At 37.8% G+C, this 25,503-nt stretch overlaps 2 protein-coding genes across 2 annotated transcripts in view; one reads left to right on the top strand and one right to left on the bottom strand.

The window, feature by feature from the left end:
* LOC109103299 (DNA-directed RNA polymerase, mitochondrial-like) overlaps positions 1–20,530 on the top strand; it is a 44,548-nt gene extending 24,018 nt beyond the window's left edge. The window contains exons 15-21 of the mRNA XM_042711854.1: positions 2,421–2,534; positions 9,512–9,564; positions 12,870–12,968; positions 14,021–14,093; positions 14,812–14,903; positions 16,079–16,152; positions 19,771–20,530. Of these exons, the coding sequence (XP_042567788.1) occupies positions 2,421–2,534; positions 9,512–9,564; positions 12,870–12,968; positions 14,021–14,093; positions 14,812–14,903; positions 16,079–16,152; positions 19,771–19,820 (555 nt within the window). The 3' untranslated portion in view covers positions 19,821–20,530. The remainder of the gene's footprint in view (positions 1–2,420; positions 2,535–9,511; positions 9,565–12,869; positions 12,969–14,020; positions 14,094–14,811; positions 14,904–16,078; positions 16,153–19,770) is intronic.
* Positions 20,531–22,666: 2,136 nt separating this feature from the next.
* LOC109091617 (potassium/sodium hyperpolarization-activated cyclic nucleotide-gated channel 2-like) overlaps positions 22,667–25,503 on the bottom strand; it is a 28,487-nt gene continuing 25,650 nt past the window's right edge. The window contains exon 8 of the mRNA XM_019105399.2: positions 22,667–25,300. Coding sequence (XP_018960944.2) covers positions 24,420–25,300 — 881 coding nt within the window. The 3' untranslated portion in view covers positions 22,667–24,419. The remainder of the gene's footprint in view (positions 25,301–25,503) is intronic.

Below are 25,503 nucleotides of genomic sequence, written 5' to 3'. Positions count from 1 at the left end.
TTCAAAATGTTTAGTTTTTATTCATAACCTAATATATTTAAGTAACACACCATGACAAATGAGCTATTTTGCTCAATGTTCTCACGATGCAAAAAAAAAAAACATGACTACAGAGTTGCACGCATTACGTGAGAGGTCTAGTGCGCGAAGCGCATGCATTTCCAGTGCCTCCTTTCACTGCATGATTGTACTAGTTTACCAAATACATTCGGAATTATCACAAATTCAAGACACGGGCAGAAATGTGTATATTTATTACCACTTAATATAGTTAATCAATTTCACACGGAAGAATGCCTTTTCTCCCTCCAAAAATTACCATATACAATGTGGAAGGTGTTATTGACAGTTCAAATAAACTAGAAGTTGTATTAAGAGACTTACCGTTTTAGACAACCATATCGCCTGTTTTTTTTGCCCCTACTTCGCCAACAAAAAAAGTTCCAAACAAAGCCACCAAGCTGTTTTTGCGTCTTTGAACAACTTGAGTTTCGTTCCTAAATGAATCACCCGTTTAAATGATTCGGGGTTCAGTCGCAGTGACTCACTTATTAACATTGACATGCTACCTGCTGGCGGTTTTAATTTCACATTTAAATTATCTTTTTCATTTTTTAAAATCATTTCAAATATCAGTATTCAACGTTTTGTTTAATATAACAGATTATTTATGCATGCAGTTTAAATGCATACATGTTTTGCATTAAACAGTGTGTAAATACTTCTAAATGCCACTTCAAGTGCAGCTTACTGTATGTCGGGATTGCAAAAAGATGAATATTTTGTTGATACTGATTTCATTTGCTTAATAACAGCCCAAATGTCTTATTATTATTCTAATGTCACTGATTAAATGTAAGATTTTGATGCTCAAAAGATAATGCCACTTATAGAAAAATGCTAAATACGCACATAAAGGTAAAAATCTATTTAAAACGTTATTGGAAAGATTCATTTTTATCAGACCACACCAAACAGAATATGAAGCATATCAAAACTTTAGAGTCAGCTGGCCACAAAAGTCCTTAAGAATACCAGCGTGATAACACACTCAATCAGGTTTGAACGAATGATTCAGTGACTCACTCATTAAGTGACTTACCCGACCGCCTGCACTTACTGGTAGTTTAGTTGAGAAGTATGTTGAAAATATGCATTTTTTCCCTCAACTTTCTTATTTGTATATTCATAAATGCATTTAAAATATTAATCTCATAACATTATTGCAGTTGTAATTATTGTATTTGCAGTGTAATTATTTAATCTGACTTGGAGCCCTATAGTGTATATTGAATTTATTGATAAATTGTAATAATTTGACATGAAAGATGATGCATACATCTAAAAAGGTTAGAAATAGGCCTTTGTAAAGGTAAATAAAAATATGCAGATTTAAGTATGTAAAAGCTGACAGAATACTGATGAAAAATATTGTTTTCAGAATAAATTGTTTACTCCACAAAAAATCTCAGTGATGCAGTTATTTTGCAGAGATATTTTGTATGGAAATTGTCTGCTGACATGAAAAGTTCACTGTAAATCGTAGTAATAAATATAATTTATTACAGAAATTATATTTTGATTTCTTTTTAATTTAAACATATTAAGTATTACATATATATGTAATAAAATGTGTATTTCCATTACAGGTTTAGGTCTTAAATTTCAAATAAGGTGGTATTAAAAATGTCTTAAAAAGTCTTAAATTTAGCTTGTTCATGTCTGTAGAAACCCTGGATATAGTTCTCCCATGATGCAGCTGCAGGAAACAGAAAAGGAATGAACGTCCCCGGTGCAGTAGATCAAGGACCAGCCACTCACTGTCTCCTGTTGCACCCCTCTGGGGAGACAAGCAGACAGGCAGAGTGAATGTGAAATATCCCCCACTTTGCCTACAAACACAAGCAGCTTCCTAAATAGGTCAGATCCTCAGGAGTGGCGGCAGTAGTGCCCAGGTAGTTGATCATTTGATTTGCCGTTAGAAGGTGAAGGTGGTGATGTGGGTGTGGGCGCTGTTGTTTTGGTGTATGGTGTGTTGAGTGGCTTCAAGCCCGGCCCACTTTCAGATGAACAGAGGAATTTATCTCACACAAACCGTTTCAGGGAGAGCACTTGGGACGTTACGAATGTGGCAGCCAAGTTGCGCAGCCAGCACTGTTGCTGCGATCAGCAGGTTTTTTTTAAATGCTTCATCTCAGCAACAACTTCCCACCTGTATTTCTGGATTTTTCCAAATAGCACAGCCGGAGACTACTTAATCGCAGCTACTTTATCGCAATTTTTTCCCGGTGATGACAAATTGTTATGCATGGGGTTTCAGTTTCAGCTTATCTAGTTCAAATCAATATATAAATGTGATTTTGAATGCTTAATATATTGTTGGATCGATTGGTTGACACTGTTCTGACTTTTTCTCTCAGGAATGGCTGACGGAGAGTGCTAGGCTAATAGCTAAGTCTGGGAGAACGGTGGAATGGGTGACGCCGCTGGGACTTCCTATTGTTCAGCCCTACCACCGAATAAAAAACCAAACGGTAAGTGTTTTTAAATTAACTTGCCAATTTATCTAGTTCACCATTTTAAACACACATTGGCCCACAGTTCGACCCGTGACCCCTTATGGGCCTCCACATATTAATGATGTAATTAGGGCCTTATTGAATCTGTTTTTGTTTGTTTTTTTTACAAATTCTGTTTTCAATTTTAGTGGTTTGGTCCAGATTAAATTTTAATGGTTTATTTATTTTATTATTATTCTTTTTTAAAGTATGTTTAATCATTTAAAAAAAATACTTTTCTACGGAGCCCCACACATGACATGCAAGAAAAAATAAATAAATCTTGCGATTTACTAATTAGTTCCCTTGATGTACTAAAACGTGCACATGATTACTATTTCGTTCCCTCAATTTGCTAATCCGTTACCTCGATTTGCTAAATCATGCGCACAATTTACTAATTCGTTATCTTGATTTATAAGTTGCTTTATAAGTTTGCCAATGTTTGGCAAATATTCACAGGCATTCCTTGACATGTCTGTGTGTGGTGGCTCTTGATGCCTCGACCCCAGTCACAGTCCATTCCATGTGAAGTTCACTCAAATTCTTGAATCGATTTTGCTTGACAATCCTCATAAGGCTGCGGTTCCCTCGGTTGTGCATCTTTTTCTTCCACACTTTTTCCTTCCACTCAACTTTCTGTTAACATGCTTGGATACAGCACTCTGTGAACAGCCAGCTTCTTTGGCAATGAATGTTTGTGGTTTACCCTCCTTGTGAAGGGTGTCAGTGATTGTCTTCTGGAAAACTGTCAGATCAGCAGTCTTCCCCATGATTGTGTAGCCTAGTGAACCAAACTGAGAGACCATTTTGAAGGCTCAGGAAACCTTTCAGGTGTTTTGAGTTGATTAGCTGATTGGCATGTCACCATATTCTAATTTGTTGAGATGTGAATGTGAGCCAAAATCATCACAATTAAAAGAACCAAAGACTTGAACTACTTCAGTCTGTGTGCATTGAATTTATTTAATACACGAGTTTCACAATTTGAGTTGAATAACTGAAATAAATGAACTTTTCCACGACATTCTAATTCATTGAGATGCACCTGTATATAATAGACAACTGACATTTTTGCCTGCAAAATATTGCTAATGTGATCGCACCTTAAGGCCATTCACAAATTTTAGTATTAGCAAGTTGCCAGTTTGTACTTGAACAGGTACTAGATTGATTCGACATTTTCCACTTTCTGAAAGACACGGTAAGTTCTTTCATTTCGTCATCTTTGAAGTATTTCACTGTACTTCCTCAGCAGAATTCAGCAGGGAGTCTGACCTCTCTCTCCGGCCAGCAGGCGCGCTCTCCATCACATCCTAGATCTCCATAGCACTGCTTGTCAGAAAGGTCTTGTGCAGCTGGGAGTGGAACAATGAAGTAACGCGGCAGAGGTTTTGCATGCAGACAGCCTGTGCTGCTGTCAGATAGCATCAGCAACAGAGCTGAGGCTGCACAGTGGTGGCCTGTAGTGCGTGCCGAGATCCAGCAGAGAGCATCTGGCAATCCGTCTGTGTCACAGCTGCTGAGCATTTGCTGCTGCTGCTGCTGGGTGTGGCTAAATGCCTAGTATTAGATTCAGTTTTTAAACAGCATTTTGTTTTTGTTTTTGTTTTTTGACACTGGAAGTTAAAGTTAAGTTGTATTTTGTTAAAATATTTTACAGTGTAATTTATTGTATTAAAGGTTTATAAATCCGGTACAAGAAGATTTACATAAAAGATTCATAAAAGAGTGTTTCTACAATTTTGGGCATTTTTTAATCAATTAATTTTATAACTATTAGCTAAAACTGCACAGGGCAAACAGTGCTCATAGTTGAAGAAACACCCACGTTCATATTATACTTAATGTGCTGGCATTTTTTTCCCGTAGTGTTTAAATTAATATGCAAACACTGGCTAATATTTCCCTGTCTTTGGAAGTCAAATGACTGTACAACTAGGTACAGCTGATGTCATTTGGACCAGAATGACAAGGTTGTGCTTGTTTTCTACTTCATTCCTGTACAGTTTTGAAAAGAACCGAACCCATTCATTCCGCTGTCACTCCCAGGAACATGTGTAATGTCATGTGCCTGACCTTTTCGCTTTCTTCTCTCTGGCCTGCGTATCTAGGCAGTGGAAATAATGTGTAATAGCACCCTAATGGCCTGTGTTGTCCTCAGTGGGGCTCTGCTTTTGTAAAGGTGCCATAATGGTTCTTGCTTTATAAAAGTGTCACTTGCCTTTTTCCAAATGCTTTAAGATGCTGACTTAGACTAAGACCAGCACCTAAAGCAGATATGATGGCATTCTTTCTATTATTATTATTAATAACATTTTTGTTACAATAACACAATTTTTTTTTAATTGTTCAATTGGATATTTTAATGATTTTTTATTTAATAAAACCATTATTTAAAAAATATATCAGAATTTGTTGAAGCCATCAGTATATGTCAGTGTAAATTTGAAAATCTGTTAAAACAGTTTCCTTTAGAATTTTCCTGAGATTTCACTGACTGTACGGTCTGGTCCTAAAATCATAACCCACATCCACAAATGTAGGTCATCACATTTTATTGGACTTTTATGGAATTTCTAATGAAGGTCATCATTAGCGGCCTCATAAATTCTTCACCGTTTAAGCCCTTTTCTTTTACTGAGCAGGAGGTGTGAAGGCCATTTATGGCATTCAGCATGTTAAAATCCTACTCATGTGAACGCTGACTCTTTAATGACAAAATAATTGATGTATTCAGGGCTTATGTTTCACTTTAATTACGATAATATTCAAATTATAATGGTTCACTTGCTAAATTTAGCATGAAAGTATTGGCCTAGCTGAAATGCATGAAGTTTGAAAGTTTTTAAAGGGGTCATCAGATGCTACATGCACTTTTACAAGTTGTTTGAACTGAAATGTGTGTTGGCAGTGTATATACACAACCACCCTATAATGATAAAAAATCCACCCAGTGTTTTTTTTAATCTACTAGAATCTTTACTCCTTTCTCAAATCATTCTTCGTGAATGCCGCACCCTTTTATGCTTAGCAGACGGTTGATGGGTTAAGGTCAAAGACTGATCATGTACAACACCATTTAGAGCATCAGCCACATTATAGTGAGTCTATATTTAATTCATCTAGCTGTGAAGGCAGGTTAGGCGGTCACACCAGGGGGTTGCAATTCCCCTCTATATGTCACACTGACCAGATTAATGTAGCACCATCAAGACCCCCATTAATCACCTCCAAGCCCCAGCTCTACCTCCACCTGTTAGCCATGCCACCCCCTACATAGATGAACCCGCATGATGGATCTTAATGACCCTTAATGGTGTTGTGTAAAGGATGAGTTTTACAGCCACTTTTTATGGTCATCTCTTTTATTATAGTTTTCGTTTCATTAGCATATTGGATTATTTATGTCTGAGGGGAACCCGTAGTAGTCTGCCAGACTTGGCAGATCATCAGCTTTGTGGTTTCAAGGTATCTGGGTCCTTTGCACACAGTGCAGTTTACTAATGAGGATTTTTGCTGTGATTGAGGCTCAACTCTTTGACAGGGTCTAAGAACCTCTGATTCGTGACGAGCATTAAGCTCCGTGCAGACCGTATTGCAGGTGTGATCTTCTTTATTAACATGAAATTAAACATCACAGTAATTTATTCCTTCTGAATAGGAAACCCTAAAGTCACCATATAATTAAAACCAACCTTTTTACTTAATACTCATCACTAGTATAGCTCTTACCAAAAATATATATATAAATATATATTTTACTCATCCTTGAGTTGTTTCAAACCTGTATGGCTTTTGTTCTTCTGTGGAACACAAAATGAAGTCAGTGTGAGTATAGCTTGATTAATCATAACTTAAACACTTAATAAAACACCCAAAAGTGTCAGCAAAAAATGTGTTACAGTATAATGATTTTTGGTAGAAAAAATTTATTTAAGCATGTTTTAACATTAAAATCTTAGTAAAATCCTTTTTCAAAATGATTTCCTGTGTGCCATCCAGCACTTTGCACTGTGCTTCTTCTGGTGATCAGTGCTCCAATTTAAAAAATATGGCTTGTAAAATGGGTTGTTAAAGATGCTTTAAGTTCACTTTAAAATTCACCATTAAAAAGAGTTGTTTTCAAAAAATAATGTGTTTGGTTTTCCAAAAAACAAAAAGTGACTAGAACAATTTGACATTAAGTTATATAAAACTTATCCTACATAACCCATCTGGGTGTTTTTCTTCTGCTGTGCAACTCTTTAACTCAGAAGAAAATCCAAATCCATATTTATCTCAACCCCCTACTTCAAATGTAATCAAGGAAACGTTTTCTCATGCTGCATCAAGGACGCTTCACTGAGGTCACCTCTCCGTGATTCAATCTCTTGCAACCTACCCTTGATCTTTTTTTACATGGGAAATGGCATATTAATTAGATGCCAGGGAAATGGGATTGTAATGCCGTCATAACAGAGAAAACAAATAAGCCAGGGTGAAATCGAATCGAGTTTTTATTCAGTCACTGTGCAGCACTGTGTTTGTTGATAGGGGAAAGGAAATTACACTTGGGAGGGAACCAGACTTGGGATATGCATCAGTAAAGCTCGTTAATGTGATTGTTTGCTGTTAATCAGTTTAGGGGTCACTTTTGGAGGCTGAAATGTTTCTTTCACTGGCTATACATCAAGTTGAAGAAAAACAGTGTGGTAATTCTGTAAGGAAGACAACCAATGAGGATGAAGGCCGTGGGGAATCATTTGTCGCCTTTACTTTAGTGGCCAAACACTTGCGGTGTCCTTGGAAAAAGGGGAAATGTGATTTCTCCTGGGGCTCTTGTGGTGTTCCTTGTCTACAGTCTGATCCCAAAAGGATGCCTAGCCCCACTGCAACTCTTATGACCCAAAACGCTACTTCTACATTCTGCTAATTGGCTAAAGTCAAAGTTTCATCTTGTTTTTGTTTTCATATTAATATCGAGGTGGTTTTGTTTTTGTATGTGAAGAATTTTTTTTTTTTTAATATAGGTAAGGTCTGTGGTTTTGATGTGAACATGAATCATCCATTTTAATTGATTCTTCAGCAAAACAAAGTTGTTTTTGTAGAAGCGTTGATAAATACAGCGGATATTTCAAGAGTCTTCCCAGAGGACTTAACCGGGTAAGAGGTCACCGGTGGTGTAAAGCCTGTCTCTAAGGGATGCTGAAAGATTTGAGAGTCTTACCGCGAGGCTCAGATGGATGCGTTCAATAAAAAGGAGAAAGCTTTGTGGATTGTTGATGGCTTGGAAACTAGATGCTACCCTTTTGGCATAAAATAAAGGATGCTTATGCAGGAGACTGGTCAAATCCCAACTGCAACTGGTCTCGATCCTGTTCCTCCATGCTTTCTTTATCATTCTGTCATACTCTCTACTTTTGGTCCCAGTAAAATGGTGTAAAACTCTTCATTTTGGCTTTTAGATTCATGCAAGGTCTTTTGTAGTCGGCCATTTTATTGAATTCCGCAATAAAGGACACTAGAGAACATGTGAAGGAGATACAGCTGCTCTTTTGCCACATGCTTCCTTTTCAAGAGCAGGAAAAGCACAGGCAGCTGTCCAAACCAGGAGTCATCACAAATTAGATAGGAATCCCTTTCCAGTGTCTGGGCATCATGCCAGCTTGGCAAGATGGCTTGCCTTGGTCCTGTCTTCCCTAATCAGAAGTTTTAGTTGCGCCACCAGAACCAGTGGATCAGGAGTTCATTGGAAGTCCCATTGGAATTAAGGTGTCCCCCAATAGCTTTTGAGGATGTACATTGACTCTTTATGTGTCGGAAGGCCTGTCTCACCTCCATCACGCCCCTCAATGTCTCCTCGATTTTGTTGTTCCTGTTAATGAGCCTTAATGGACTCATAAATCATTGCAACTGAAAGGCCACTTGTCTCGTTTTGCCGTACACCAGGAGTGTCAAACTTAGTTCCTGGAAGGTCACTGTCCTGCAGTGTTTAGCTCCAACCCTAATTAAACACACCTGAACAAGTTAAGCAAGGTCAAGAAATCTAGAAACTTCCAGGGGGGTGTTTTGGAGAAGGTTCAAGCTATACTCTGCTGGAAAGTGTCCCTCAAGAGCGGAGTTTCACTAACGTGCCTTACCCCATTCCACAAAATCAGAAATCCAAAATGGACACATTAACCCTTTTCACTTCACTTTTTACCCTGCTTATGCCCCCTTCACGTCCCCGTGAACCTGCACACCAATAACCAGCAAAACCTTTTACCTTACCATCCCTGTCAGCACTTTTTATACACTTTCCTTTTGTTTATGTCCATCTTCCACTGTTCAAGACTTCATTCCCTGTCATCCTTCACTTCTCCGTTGAATTGAGCCGCATTAGGTTGTGCTCCTGGGGCACCGTAGAGACTGATCAAAGTAGTAATGTGATGGAAGCACCCCTGACACTGACAGTTCCTATACCGAGAGCAGTCGCTCACTCATGGGTTGTAGCCCGACCTCAGCATCTACGTAATGGACGCCAACCTTTACTAAGGTTAAGCTCCTGTTCTTTAATGTCATTGTGTCAATATTAGTGGTTTGTGGTGGTTTCTGGGAACGTTTGGTCAGTCTCAGATTAAGATACTCACTCAAATTTCTATCAATGTTTTTGAAGAGGATCAATACGAAGTGGAAATAGGAAGGTCAGTCTGGTGCAGAAAGATGAGGAGATTTATTGCAATATTAGTATGCACTGGTTTATATTAGAGGTCAAAGTGGTAAGTTGGAAAAAGTTCAACTAAAATCATATTTGAACTTGGAACATATAACATAGTGACCCAGTTAATTTTTACATGGAGTCCCCTGTAAAAAATGAAATAATTGAGCTTAAAATTAGTGACATTTCTACATAAGCTGTTTGCTTTTTATTTCATAGTAGTTTCGTCCTTGTGATGCATTCAAAGTCTCTCGTCTTCTCTTGTTTTTCACAGCTCAAGAGCAGCATGCAGAACCTGAGTATCCATATAAGTCATGATGCCAATGAGTAAGTGCCTCTCTTACTTTGACCCCTGTATTGACGTTGACCTCTGACCTCTCCCCACATTTCCATACTTGTATTATTTATATGGATAGTGATCCCTTTGGCATTTTGAATGATGTTTCTGTTCTCTTAATCTTTTCAAGAGATTTTGAACAATAATTCAGCCATCAAATCCTGATGAAAATGAATTGTATTTAATTGTTTTTAATTTGGGGGGGGGGGGGGGTCGGCGCCGATAACCTCATGGTTAGTACACCGACATATACAGCGCAACTGCACTCGCGGTGACCCAAGTTCAATTCCCGTCCTGAGGTCCTATGCTGGTCCCACTCCCCTCTCTCTACCCAATACTTTCCTGTCATCTCTCCACTGTCCTGTCTAAATGATAAAGGAATAAAAAGCTCAAAAAAATAAACTTTTTAAAAAAAATGGGAAGGGGAATTGTGATGCAGTAAAGTCTAATACCAAAAAAGTAATTAGTTAAGATAAGATGCATTCACCTTACTTGAGCATTTCTTTTTGTATAATTATGAATTTCCACCAGGGCTTTTGTAGTTTGGATCTTTTATTTAGTGTTTCTTTTTATGTAATTTAAAAAAAAAAATTTTTTTTTTTTTTTTTTTTTTCTTTGTTGTGACTTAACAATATTGTACTTTAAAATTTGTTTGCATTATAAAATGTAATACGTGCTATGAGCCAACATAATAATACTGTAGAAAACAAGTATCTTTAAAAGTCTTTGCTATACTTTTCATTCTTGTTTGGTTCCTTATGTACAGTATCATTGCCTTGTACCCCACAGAGCACATTAAATGGTTAAATGGGAGTACTTAAACAGCAAATTTGCAAGTAACAGGAACACCTAAAGAAAACGCCTGTGTCATGCAAGTGTTTGACACTATTCTGGTTCCGTCAGTGGATGGCCAGAATTATCATATACAGAAACCCCTGGAGGATATGAAAGAAGCAGAAAGTTCCTCAGATGAGAAGAGTGGCATTTCGTGTTGAAATGTCACTGCCGCACATCCTGTATGTCATTTACTGAATGGAGAGCTACCCAGAATGAACAATGAATTAACATCATTGCTGGTTTTACCATCTGTTGATGGGTACTTGCATCGGAGATCAAGTGTGTCTGGGCTTATTTGACTTAGAATTGTGTTGTTTCTAAATGTAACTGTTATAAAGAGATAGTAGGATGTCTGTTCTTCCTCACAACATTTTAAACCTGAAAGGCTTACTTACTTCTGTGGAAGACAAAAAAAAGATATTTTGAAGAATTTGCTGGTTGCTCTTTTCCATACAATTAGAATGAATGGCTACTGAAGCTCTCAGGCTTCTAAAAGGACCGTATCACCACAAGAGGAGCAAGTATATTTTGAACTCTTCTGCTGTGCTGAAAATCTTTTACCTAATTTGGTTTTCCTGGTCAGAAATGACCACCCTTTTAAAAATTGCATTTAAATAATTTATTATGCTACTATACATACCTTGTTACATTTGTGGTTTTACATTTTTTTCAATCTTTTGGTCAATTTTTTTTTTTTTTTTTTTGAGGCCTAAAGTCAGTTGGTTCCAAAAAAGAAGTACACAAACTGCGCTAATTAAAAGAAAGCAAGCTGACAAAAGAGTTGAATCCAAGATTTGGGGATAATATTGCATAACGAGAGATTAGCCATTTTTGTAAGCAGGAGATTTTTGAGCGTAGTCACCAAGTTTTAGTCCAGTGTGATAGCATTAACTAGCATTTTTCAAAAAAAACAAAAAAAAAACCTTTCTGGTCAAAATGACTGGAACACAACATGAGGACTAAAGCTTTCTTCATTCGTGTTAAACAGAAGATTAAAGGTCATAATGGTTTTAAACAACATGAATGTGGGTATATGATGACCGAATTATAATTCTTACAAGAAATATCCCTTAAAGCCTCACTTGTAACAGTTTGTTTACGTGGTGGAAGTATCTTTGCTTATTATTATCTCCAAAATTTTCATGCATAAACAAACACAATGTCATCCACCAATTTACCATATGTTCCCAAGTCAGTCAACTTTTATTAAACAAACACTTCTGTGCGTCCCACCAAAACCCCAAATGTTCAATCTGTATGCAAGCATCTGCTGTTTTAATGCCATCACCTCATTTCACAGTTTCAATCCTTGCAGAGCGTTACCCTGGCTTGGCTAATACTATTGGAGAGGCCTCGGTTGGGAGTTATCTTGCTGACCTTCCACCAAAAGCCACAAGGACTTGATTAAAAACCACTTATGACAGGCCTCACTTGTATTTCTCTATCACTGCCTGTGATAGACAAACATACCAGTATGGACTATCACAGGAACCGGAGTGCCGAAAAGGGATCTCCCCTGTCTCTAAGACGGCCAAGAGCACTCACGGCTAGACTGACAGTCGCCACTGTGATTGTACGTCACTCTCAGGCTTTGAGAAATGGCTCTGGGTGTCCATGCAGACCAAGCTGAAGTGCCGTTCTTCTGATATGTACTTCTGATGCCAATGTACCAGATGTCAGTCACGCTTCTAGGTGTTGAAAGAAATCTCAAGCTTATCCAATAGAAGCTCTCTAATTTCCCAGAGGACAGTTTCCCAGTGGGTTGTAGCTGAAGAAGCTTGTTCGAGACCAGTCAAAAGTGAAGACCCGACTGGAGTTTCACACAGACCACGGACTGATTCAAAGATCCTTCATGTGCTCTAATTAGAGGCTGAATAGACCCTCATTAATGAGTAGACTTGAATAAATGATGAAATAACGAGGATGGCAGCTGCTCTCTTGGGGCCTTGAAGCCCTCGCTCAATTCCCTGAAATTCTCTCCGGCTTAGTGTCGCTCCGTGAAGCCTAAAGATTGTAGACGGATAGTTAGTTCTTGATAGCTTCAATACTCAGTATGTATATTACATACATTACCATTCAACAGTTTAGTTAGTTAGTTATATTACGTGGTGTAATTTAACCCCACAGGTTAAGGAAGGGGATTTAGAATTTTTTTGAGAGCATCTGACCTAAAGTATCACTTTTTTATTCTGAACTATTGTGGCTGATATGGAGCAGTATAATGAAATATCTTCAGCCATAATAAGCACACACATTATTCTTTACTCTTTACTGGTCCAGCAGGTGCTCTGTGTTCATTGTGTGATGATAATTAAGACTGACCTACCTGTTCAGTGATGTATGGCTCCTGGTGCTACAGGTGTATGTATTGCCCAGCAAGAAGATAGCGACGCTGGCCTTAATTACCCAAGTGTGCTTCGTACCAAGACTGAGCTTGTTCTTCTTGTGCCTTATTTAGGAAACCAGACTGCATGAAGCAGAAAAATGCCTTCCCTCCTAATTTCATCCACTCTCTGGACTCCACTCACATGATGCTGACATCACTGCATTGTTACAGGTGATGAGCTGACACCTTTGTGGGAATCCCACACTCAAACAGGCTTTTAACACTGAGTTAACATGTTTTTAGACTCTGGGCCTGAACATTACAGCAGGTTCCTTAACACCAAACCACCTATCATATACAAAACTGTGGTTACCTCATTAAATATTCATTAAAAATTGGATTGATTGTTTTTGCTTCTTCAGTCAGTATTATATCTCATAAACATGCAAATAAGTACATGAAGGGTGTGAAACAGAAAACCAGGAGTTTGTGTATCAAGTATTAAGAATAGAGAACGACCAATATTACCTTTGTATGACATATATATTGTACAGATTATATTTAGTTTTTAAGTGTTTTGTTTAATATGCAGAACTGATTTAAATGATTTTTATTTCTTTTTGATACCATAATAACTACATGATCATTAGACCATAAATATATGCACAATGAATAATAATTATTGTTATTATTATTGATATAATAACAATTACAACAATAAATAATATAAGCATTTGTTAATGTTATTAGTAGTAGTAGTAATAATACAAATAATAATAAATTATTTAAATACAAATATTTATTTCTTATAAATTAACCAATTGAAATGCATATATTTAATAATACCAATATCAGTAATAGTAATTATATTGTATAATAGTAAATTAATTTATAATGCATGTTTTTATTAATAATAATATAATATTAATAACTATTCATTGTTTTATAATTAATGGTAATATTTGTATTAATGTTGATAACAATAAATTACTCCAGATATTTAACAATAATAGTAAATATTATATTTAGATAATAATATCAACATATCAATGTTCATTATTATTTAAGATTATATTTAATATTTTTTAATTATAAATATAAATAATGATAATAATTATTAATAATTGTAATGCATTTTTATATTTAATAATATTTTTTTTAAATAATAATACATTTTATAATATGAATAAATTATATTAACAACAATATTCATTATTTTTGCTATTATTTGTTGGTGGTGTTTTTGTTGGAAGTATATCTTTATGTTTTCTTGAAATATCCAGGGCTGGTCTGACGTTTGTGTCTGTTCATGACTGTTACTGGACCCATGCTGTGACGGTGGACACCATGAACAGGGTGTGTAAGGAACAGTGTTCACTGCCGAATGTTTTTCAATGCATATTCTTTCAACAGGAATGACTAAACGGCCCAACCATGTCAGCTTAACGGCCAGATGTTTGCATGCTGAGTTCACCATATGTTCAATTACCAACCTTGTCAGCATGGGTTATTTCAGTATTGAACAGCCATACCACTCATTAACTTATCTTCAAATGCAAAAAAATAAAAAGCTCGTTCACTTTAGCTTTTTGTTTATTGACCTCAGCTGACTCCATTCAAAGATCTCATTTACAACCAAATTTTCTCTTCCAGTGATAACCGAAAAGACTAATTCACCCAAAAATGAAAGCTATGTTGTCATTTATTCACCATCATGTTGTTTCACTGGCTTTACAGTCACCTTCATTAGATAAGTTTAACCACCATATGACACTTGCGATGAACTTCTGAAGCTTAATAACTTAATAACCCTTAAACCATATTCAGCTGTTTGAATTGAGACCCTTTTTGGACTTTTATCTTTTCCCATCCTTCTCTCCTTCTGTGAGTGGTCTATTGTCTGCGAGTATTTCCCTGACATGCTTTGTGACCACAGATTCCTCTTAAAATGGGAAAGTTCAGACAGAAGAGAGGTGAAAGGTCTGAGAGAAAGTGGAAGCGAGAGGGAGATAGCATTGAAGCTGGCGCATTAGTGTGCATAATGATTGACTGAGTGCTCTTTGTCGCTCCTCAGGTGTGTCGGGAGCAGTTTGTGGCTCTGCACAGTCAGCCCATTCTAGAAGAGCTGTCCGGGTTTCTTCTGAAGAAATATTGTAGCAGGCCTCCGTAAGTCCTTTACTATTGCACATTGCTGGTTTGTGACTACTCGATGGTAGTAGCTACTAAACTGCTAACTACTAGGGATGCACTGATCTTGGAAAATTACAGTTTTTAATCTAAAAACTAAAATAAACTGTTTGTATTTAGAATTGAATATCAGATATCAGCTGATAATCATTTTGACATTCAGGCCAATAACTGATAAAAGGCTGATATTATAAACCTTTCTTTGTAAAAGAAGAATTAAATAATGGAAATGATTAAACACTGTAAAAAACTAAAATAGATAACTTTGAATAGGCAGAAACCATTAAAGTTGCTGTATGTAAGATTTTGACTCTACTAAAGCATAAAAATACCATAATATGTTTGCAGATATTTAAGAAACATGCTAAGTTAACATGCTTGTTTATCTGAAAAACAATTGCTACAGTCAGTTATTCTCCTTTGAAAACGTGCATTCTGGGCCAGAAAGTCGGTCTTTGTTTTGGTTTGTGAAACCCGCCCACTTCCAGTTTACCCAGTTGTATTTCTGTACCCTGGGTTGCCAGTTGGTGGAAAACACAGCGTATTTATTTGCACTCGTTCCTGTTTGTGTCATCATTCTGGCAACCTGTGTGTGTGCGTCAAGTCTGAGGAGGAGGGGTTGGGTGAAAAAAACCCTCTCCAATATTTTGAATTTGGACTGCAATACCTAGTTCAACCACTCGGCGTCAATTCTACATACAGCACCTTTAAATAACTAAAATTAGCTGCTAAATAAATATCCAAAATTAGGTGATACTGATATTTTTGAAGTTTGTAACTAATAAATGGTAACTGCTGGAGTACTGATATTGAAACTGATTCATTTAAAAACACCAGAAACAATTAAATGTCCAATTTTGGCCAATAAATACTCAATGTAGTATACTAGGGATGAACTAATATAAAAAATTCTGGTTGTTGTAGCTGATAACTGATTGAATACACTAATAATAATGCATAAAAACTCAAATAAATAGTTTGTGTGCTTAAAACAAATACGGTATTCAAACAAATACCAAAAATCAGCAGCAATTATTTCAAAGCATCATTTTTGAAAGTTTTGTATAAAATTGTCATGCTCATGTTTTGTCATTTATCTGATGCTTTGTCATGATGTGGTTCAGTTCAGTTGAGTCCAGTTTTCACTCTCACAGGGTTATATCTAAGCCAAAGAAGTTTGAAGAGTACTATAAGATGGCGCAGCTTTTGGCCAGTGTTCCTCAAACAGGTGAGTTAAACCCTGAGCACCGCAGCCGTCGCTTTCAGACACACAGACCAGTTGCTCGGCCTCATCCCATTGACAGCTTGTCAGGTTTAAAGCAGCTTTTTACTGTTGCATAACTGCAGAACCACACATGTAATTTTATGTTCATCAGCGAGATAGATTTCATTAAACTGATGACAATTAATTCTGTCAGCTGGTTAATCTGTTTACGTAACACGGGTCGGAAGGAAACACACTTACAGCAGAATCACACACATCTGGCACATCAAACCGCTGATTCAGCAGAGACAATATTGAGGGGGCACATTTACAACATATTTAAAAGCTCAGCGTCAATAAAAACGAGCAATAAGATGATTCATTCACCATGTAACAGTGATACGCACTGATTTTATTTCTGTAATATTATTCCTATAGTTTTGATCCTGATACATAAGCGTGCTACTGGATTCATGCTTGGTATTCTTCCAGGACTCCTCCTTATTTTCACTAATGAAATTGTCTCCCTGAGGAGTGTGTGTGAGTAGTTTTTTTTTGCATAGGCCTGTTTGTCTTTGTGTGTGTGTAAGATGGCCACCCACAACTGTATGCACGAGTCAGTCGCCCCTGAACTGTTTTATCTATATTAATACCTGCTGTGGGATTCATTTCATGTTTTCAAGCACAAATGAAATTGATTAGTTGAATGGATTGATTAAATAGAGTGGCATTGTGTTGTTTAATATGCTACAATTTTCAGTATTTATTGATTTCAGGATCTACATTTATTTAATTAATTACAGTTGCTTACAGGTGCATCTTAATAAATTAGAATGTCATGGAAATGTTTATTTCAGTAATTCAACTCAAATTGTTAAACTCTAAATAAATTCAATGCACACAGACTGAAGTAGTTTAAGTCTTTGGTTCTTTTAATTGTGATAATTTTGGCTCACATTTAACAAAAACCCACCAATTCACAACAAATTAGAATATGGTGACATGCCATCAGCTAATCCACTCAAAACACCTGCAAACGTTTCCTGAGACTTCAAAATGGTCTCTCAGTTTGGTTCACTAGGCTACACAATCATGGGGAAGACTGCTGATCTGACAGTTGTCCAGAAGACAATCATTGACACCCTTCCTAAGGAGGGTAAGCCACAAACATTCATTGCCAAAGATGCTGGCTGTTTACAGAGTGCTGTATCCAAGCATGTTAACAGAAAGTTGAGTGGAAGGAAAAGGTGTGGAAGAAAAAGATGCACAACCGATAGAACCACAGCATTATGAGGATTGTCAAGCAAAATCGATTCAAGAATTTGAGTGAACTTCACAAGGAATGGACTGATGCTGGGGTCGAGGCATCAAGAGCCACCACACACAGATGTGTCAAGGAATTTGGCTACAGTTGTCGTATTCCTCGTTAAGCCACTCCTGAACCACAGACAACGTCAGAGGCGTCTTACCTGGGCTAAGGAGAAGAAGAACTGGACTGTTGCCCAGTGGTCCAAAGTCCTCTTTTCAGATGAGAGCAAGTTTTGTATTTCTTTTGGAAACCAAGGTCCTAGAGTCTGGAGGAAGGGTGGAGAAGCTCATAGCACAAGTTGCTTGAAGTCCAGAGTTAAGTTTCCACAGTCTGTGATGATTTGTGGTGCAATGTCATCTGGTGGTGTTGGTCCATTGTGTTTCTTGAAAACCAAAGTCACTGCACCTGTTTACAAAGAAATTCTGGAGCACTTCATGCTTCCTTCTGCTGACCAGCTTTTTGAAGATGCTGTTTTGATTTTCCAGCAGGATTTGGCAGCTGCCCACACTGCCAAAAGCACCTAAAGTTGGTTAAATGACAGTGGTGTTGGTGTGCTTGACTGTCCAGCAAACTCACCAGACCTGAACCCCACAGAGAATCTATGGGGTATTGTCAAGAGGAAAATGAGAAACAAGAGCCCACAAAATGCAGATGTGCTGAAGGCCACTGTCAAAGAAACCTGGGCTTCCATACCACCTCAGCAGTGCCCCAAACTGATCAAATCCATGCCACGCCGAATTGAGGCAGTAATTAAAGCAAAAGGAGCCCCTACCAAGTATTGAGTACATGTACAGTAAATGAACATACTTTCCAGAGGGCCAACAATTCATTATTTATTTATTTTTTTTATTATTGATCTAATGAAGTATTCTAATTTGTTGAGATAGTGAATTGGTGGGTTTTTGTTAAATGTGAGCCAAAATCATCACAATTAAAAGAACCAAAGACTTAAACTACTTCAGTCTGTGTGCACTGAATTTGTTTAATACATGAGTTTCACAATTTTAGTTGAATTACTGAAATAAATGAACCTGTATGTGCACATCACTTCTTGGTGAATCTCGTGAAAGCCTGTCAAAAAATCTCTGGGTTATAGTTTTGTTTTATTTTAAGAAGAAAAAAAAAAGAAATTAAAATATATATAGTTTTGCAGATTTGGTGATCAAGAAACATGATCTACTGGGTTGAAATTAATTAAATTGTTATGTTAATTTTGTTAGTTGTACTAATGCTTATGTGAAATCCAACTCATTGAATTACCTGTCTCTGTTCATGAGCTGTTTCGCTTATTTTATAATGAACGTTAACTTTGCTTGAGGTTGAGGCAGGGGAGTTGTAATTGGAGCTGGAGCCAGATGACGACAGAAACATAGTAAATACAGCAAATTGCTAAAGGTAGATGGCGTGTTTTGTTTGTAAATGTTTCATTATATTACTAGTGTTGCCTCCTTTGTTCACCATTACACTACTGCATATATTGCATCTGACACTGATGTCGCTTAGTTTAGTAACGTGAGCCCACACTTGAACGTTTCAACCTTGCCGCCATAACTGTTTGTCCGCACACTGCACATGCGCATGGCCACGTGTAAGTCTCAGCCTCAGACGTCACGCCCACGGACCGTCGGCTAAACGTCTGATGCATATGGGACACAAAAGTGGAAATACTTCAAGAGTGTCAAAGTCGTCATTGGATTGGTTGAATTCTACAGGATTTCCGGGAGACGTCTGTGTTGCGTTCTTTAATATTCTGTCCGGAAACAAAGATGCCGTGACACCAAACCCCCTCACGAAATAAATAATAGCTTATCGAGCATTTATCAGGATCAACTAAACACTGGAGTTTCAAAAGTATGTGAAATATTTAAAGTTTGCAGCATAGAATCTTTCAAATACGTCTGAGAGTTTTACACACTGGTCTGTTATTGTGGCGACATTTCCACACCCCAAAATGTGATGCTGAACGAATCGAACTGTGATTGGTTGTTTGACATATCGGTCAAATGGCCTCATGGGCGTGCCTTAGCCAATGAAAGCTACCATGAATTCCAGACCTTCAGCTGTCAGTCTGAAGGTCTGGCTACACAAGACTACCCACATGATGACATCATTCAGGGATGGAAAATGACACGCAGCAGCTTCTAATTCGCCATTAACACAGAAACATACGGAGATAAAACGGCGCAAGTATTGATAACAGTATCGTATGTCCTAAAGCTTATCGGTAGTCCAGTATTGACCCAATTATGTACCAGTTCTCGGTACCCATCCCTAGTTTTAATGTTACATATTCGATCCTAAAAGACCATAATCATGTAATTTCTCTCTTGTAGGTGATTTTGATCTGGAAAAGGTGAAAGAATCAGTGTATTTCTTCAGCTGAAGAGCGTATCGTGCCCTGACGGACAGCTTTCATCAGGAGGCTGAGAGTCCTCCACAGACCTCACCAAAACAGATTGCTGCTTTTTGTGTGTGCATGACTGAGACCGGATTGGTTGATCTTGTAAATAAGTGAGTGTACGTGAGAGAATGTTGGTGCGTGTGTGTCTGTCTTGTCATATTATCATAAAGTCATCAGGTAAGCACTGAAGCAGAGTTCTGGCGGAGGCGAACAGCAGGAGTCGCCCTTGGGTGCGAGAGCGTGGAGGTGTATATGCAATCCCCTCGGTATGGAGCGAGAACGCTCTCTCGGCGGGGCTCTGATCTGCTCCTTCATTCCTGAGTGCTAACGCGGGGCTGATTAACCACATGATTCTGGCTCTCATCGATTTCAAGGCAGCTCCGTCTGAAAGGCCCTCTCTGACATTTCCACTTGGACATGATTTATTCCCAGCATCCCCCCACAGCTGGCGGCTCTCGCATTCACAGCCAGTGAAGAAACATGAGGATATTTATGATAATAGATCAGAGCACCTTTAGGAGTGTTTTGGGAAAACTTTGGATGACGTTTGACCTTGTGGCCTTGTGGTGTCCTCTTTTTCGAGAGCACTTAAATGACTGTTTTATGATCAAAGATGTTTTGATCTGTTGGGTGCCTGTCGGGGAATGTACATATGGCACTCAGTGAGAAATAAAGTCGATATTTTTGCACTCTGGGTTTGTGAAAGGTTAATTGTTATTGAAATTCCAAGACCCAGTAGCTTGTTTCAGCAGCTTGCTTTCTGTTTTCTGGATTTTGAAAGCATTTTATAACAAAGGGCAATGCGAAACAAAACCAATCCAATGCAAGGGTACACTTGGTTACACAAGAATTGACGTCAACAGACCTGCTCATTTCCTGCCATCTCAAACAACCTATGCATGGGAAGTTGCCCTTACAATAATAATAGCTCATGCACTTAGAGCTATTTGCCACCACATAATGTTTTAAGACACTTAGCGTTAATGTTTCCTCAATTTACTGGTGAAAGAAATTCAATTTTACCAGAGTTGAGTTTGCAATGTAATCAGATAAACTACAGCACAATGACCAGCTTAATGTGATTCACAAGCAAGTGACTCTTATGAAGTAAATAAAACACTCAGAAGACAAACTCTATTTAAATCATTCAAACCTAATGCTGAGTTGAATAAGTCATTAAATCTGTCAGTGTTAACGAATTATCTGATTTGCTGATTCATTGAACCGTCAGTCAATTCTTGCTTGCTTGAAATGAAGCAAGAAATGTTTTGTGTACTTCGTTAACTTTGCAGTGTGATTCAGATAAACACGTCTTTCTACAGCACAACCACCAGTGTAATGTAATTTCACGAACAAGTGACTCTTATAAATTGATTGTTTTAATGAATTGCTAGAAAAAAGATTCATAGACTGTTTAAATCATCATCAACAGAATCTTTCACTGAACCACAAGTAATATGATTCACGATTCACATTGTTCTACAGCACAACCACCAGTAAAATGTGATCCATAATTCACTCAAAAATATTCACAAAAACATTTGAACCATTTAAAATCCTAGCTAAATTAAAAAATAAATAAAAAAACATAAAATGTCAAATCCTTAGCTGAATGAATCACTGTCAGAGCAGTATTGAAACATCCTATTCTCTGATTCACTGAACTGCAAATCATTTTTTGCTTTACTTGAAATGACGCAAGAAATGTTTTGCGTGCTTAACTGAGTTGAGTTTGACTCTTATGAACTGATTATTTTTAATGAATCACTCAAAAAGAACACTCTGTCTGAATTCATTGTTAATCAGAGTTGAATTTGCATTGTAATTCAGATTAACATCTTTCTACAGCACAACCACCACTGTGGTATGCTTCACAAACAAGTGACTCTTATGATCTGATTCTTTTGGTGAATCATTTAAAACAGTTTGAATCATTTAAACAGAATCCTTAGCTGAATGAATTGCTGAAACCATCAGTACCGAAGCATCTAAGTCACTGAACCGCAAGTCATTTCTTGTTTTTCATTATCCAGATTTCATTGCAAAAGAAGCTCTCGAATCAAGTGATTGGATGAAATTCTCCACTTACAATCATTTACAGTAAATCACTTTGCTAAACTGTCATTTTGTACTACTGCATATAAATTGATGAATGAATGCATAATAAATTTTTATGAAACGGTATTTGCATTGATTAGAAGAACCACATTTGAAGCTGTTTTGAAATTACCTTCTAAATGTCATATATCTGTTGCCACTTTTTTATGCTGGCCACTATGCCCAACAACATCCTACAATAAAATCCAAGTATTTTGCTTTATAAGGTAGCTGTAATTGGGCTGAAATAGATCATTTCCCATTGTAAGACATACATGGATGGACAAGAGATGAGCAGATGTCTTTTAGCTCAATGACTGAAGTGGAGAAATAAGCCTTAACAATTAAGTTAAACTAAACGGTAAGTAAATTTGAGCCTGTCATCACACATTTTTATTTCACACAAAGCTGCAAAACAACCCCAGGCTCTTGTAACATCCTAATTAATGGAACATTGTTTAAGTAGCTTCGTCACAAGTTGTTTTGAAAGTTTATTCAAACAAAACAGCATAACCGCTGCTAAAACATGGCTCTTTTATCAAGAGAGTCATGAAAAAATTACCACAGATGCTATGGATAAACAATGATAAATCAAATGTATGCAGAGGTGTGAAAGTTGACATGGTTTGTTTCATGTTTCATAATAAAACATTTTTTCCTTTACAATAATGCATAGAAAAACTTAGTGGTACTTTGTGGAATGTGTTTATTGTTAGTGATAAACGGAGACATTTTTTTTTCTCATGGACAAATTGTAAACTTTATTGCTTGAAATATTACTTAGAATTTGGCAAGAAGGTAACACTTGGCATATATTGAATAAAATCAACATCTGTGTTTGGTGCAACATAAAACTGAGGACGTGCATCATTAAAAGCAGCTATAAAAAATGTTAATCAGCTTATGGGGCAGCACTGGTTTGTGCACAGGGAATCATTTAAAATACTGTTGTTGTTGTTGTTGGGTTTTTTTTTTCCTCAAGGGAGAGACATTATGATTCTATTCACAGTCATCAAAAATACTTTTTACACCCTGCATATGAACAGTCTGAAGCTATTTTCAACCGTCTGCCCATTTTGTTCTTTTTTTTTTAGAAGTCATAAGCGATCAATTGATGAGTAGCTTTGTCTTCAGGATGCCAAGAACAAATAGGAGCAGCCTATAGTTTCCTTCAAGCTGTGAAATGGTAAGTAACAGCAGAATATAAATAGGTTTTCAAGGATTCAAAGACCGAGAGGACATCAGACCTCATTAGGTAGCCATGGCGAGTGAGTTATTTAGCGCTCAAAAACAACAGATAGTGGAAAGACTCATCATTGCCTGATGGTTCTCGTCACATTTCAGAGGAGGAGGTAATCACCGCCAATGTACTCACTCGCATAACCTCACTAGCTCTTTAAAATGCGCAGTCCCCCTCAAAACTGCTTAGGCGTTGAGCATTAAGTCATATTCATGCACTTTCAGCTTTATTTGTGAGGGAGGATGATTTTTACAAACAGGACCATCTTTGAAATAAATAGTTCATTGATTATGAAAAGCTGACCTTTAAGAACAAAGCTACTTAAGTCCTTTGTAATTAAGACTTAAATGCATTAGAATGCACCAGATAAGGGCAAATTAGTCTCCCTGTCATTAAACTTCGTACTTCAGCAGCACAATTAGCTTGAAATTAACCTTAATTAGGAAACTATTGATTCATTTAATTGTCCCAACACTAAATCAAGTGAAATGTGCTCTGTTGTGGGACAGCTAAGAAAAACACACTTATGGTCACACACAGTATTTTTAGTCAAAATCAAGGCAGTGAAATTATATTTGTTTTTAACCTTTCATTTCATTTGACACACCTTTACATGTCATCTCATGTTAACATTTTCCTTTGGCCCAACTTTGGTCTGAAGGAATGAGACAAAACACATGGAGAGCAGTTCCAGTAAGAATACATCCCATTTCAAAACCGATTTGGGACTTGAGAGCCATTGAATACATAATTTTTTTTTTCTATAACAGTTCTAATATTGCACATTATAGGTTAAATATCTATTGTCTAGCCAGTTCATGTTGAGAAGAGGGAGTAAGCTCCTACAGTTTGATCAGAAGCAAACTGCTAAGTACCGGTATTCAGACACATGTCAGTTTGCATCATTTGAACTACAGTATATAAAAGGGAGGTGGTACATTTGTAATCTTTCTGAACAGCTACAATAAAGAAAACCATTTCAAAGAGGCAAATTGTGAGGGTGGAAGCTACATTGATGTTTATATCATAGGTAAAATGGAAAAGTTCCAATCGTGGTAAGAATGATACAGACATGTTCATTTTATACTATCAAGTCTCGAGGGTCTGTTTGCCCTTGTGGCCAGTCACACCACATACATTCTGAGAGTAAAATTCAAAGGTGTGACAGGGAATCAGGAATAGTACTAGAGGAAGAAGAGTCCACATGTTCCTGACCCAGACAGAGCCCGCCAACTCTATCGTGGTCACAAATTTGACGATAATCTAGATCTGATGTGATGTGGTTCAGTTTCTTGGAGACTGATTATTGAATCCTTCTTGGGCAGTCCTGAATCCAAGCTGGGTCTCATCTGAGGAAGTGAGGCAGGAGGAAATGCACCTACAGACACTTGATGGGGTAGTGCTATTCTGGGTGGGATACTTCCTCTAAGACCAGCAGGGCCTGCGAGGTTTTGAGGGGGACCGATGGAAGTAGATGAGACCCTGGTGGACTGGGGAGGGCTTGAGGCAACTGGCTGCACCATGTCATGGGGTAAGGATGGCTGGGAGGCGGATAGGGCTCGGGCGTCCTGGCTTAGAGTGCTCCTGGGGACTGTTGGTCGATGTGTGGGACTGGGGACGTGTTGCTGTACAAGGGATAACTGGGAGCCTGAGGGTGCACCTGGAGGGCTAGAACCATACTGGAACGTTCGACCAGTATTTGCCAGAGAACTGTGGACAGGTGTGCTTGCGAGGGCAGAGGCGAGGGCTAAGGTGGAGTACTGAGAGCCTGGGGGCGTCTGGCTCTGGACCACCTGGAAGCGCCGCACCATGCGGGGAGACTGGACAGCCCCAGAACCCACTAGAGGGTTGCCCATCTGGGGACAGAAGCTCATGGCAACAGCCTGCTGAAGGCTAGCAATGGCAGAACTTGTAGAGGGCTGACTAGAAGGTGCAAACATGTTCCCGTGAGTTGAAGGAGTCACAGACATGGCCCTTGGCCTTTGCATGTCCCCTTGTTTAACCAGTTGAACCATTTCCCGATCATACTTCACAATCTCCTGGATCATCTCGTTCTCACGGTTGTTGAAGACGCCAGAGTTAAGATCATGTTGTACTTTGTGCATCAGGATGGAGTTCTTCTTGCCTGAAAGGTACATATTATGGTCAGATATAGCTTTGTCTGTGCACCTTAGATCAAGCATTTAACACAAATATCTGTAACTAGCTAGGAACACTGCAGTAATAATAATAATACCAACAACCTAAATGTTTAATTCTTATTACAGTGAATCCATTACACTTTACTCCATTAGGCTTGGAGTATTTAATAATTGTCAGACACAGTGA

Source organism: Cyprinus carpio, chromosome A22 (assembly GCF_018340385.1).
Source record: "Cyprinus carpio isolate SPL01 chromosome A22, ASM1834038v1, whole genome shotgun sequence".
Lineage (NCBI taxonomy): Eukaryota > Metazoa > Chordata > Actinopteri > Cypriniformes > Cyprinidae > Cyprinus > Cyprinus carpio.
The sequence above is the reverse complement of the archived record's forward strand: the minus strand, read 5'-3'. Positions and strand labels throughout refer to the sequence as shown.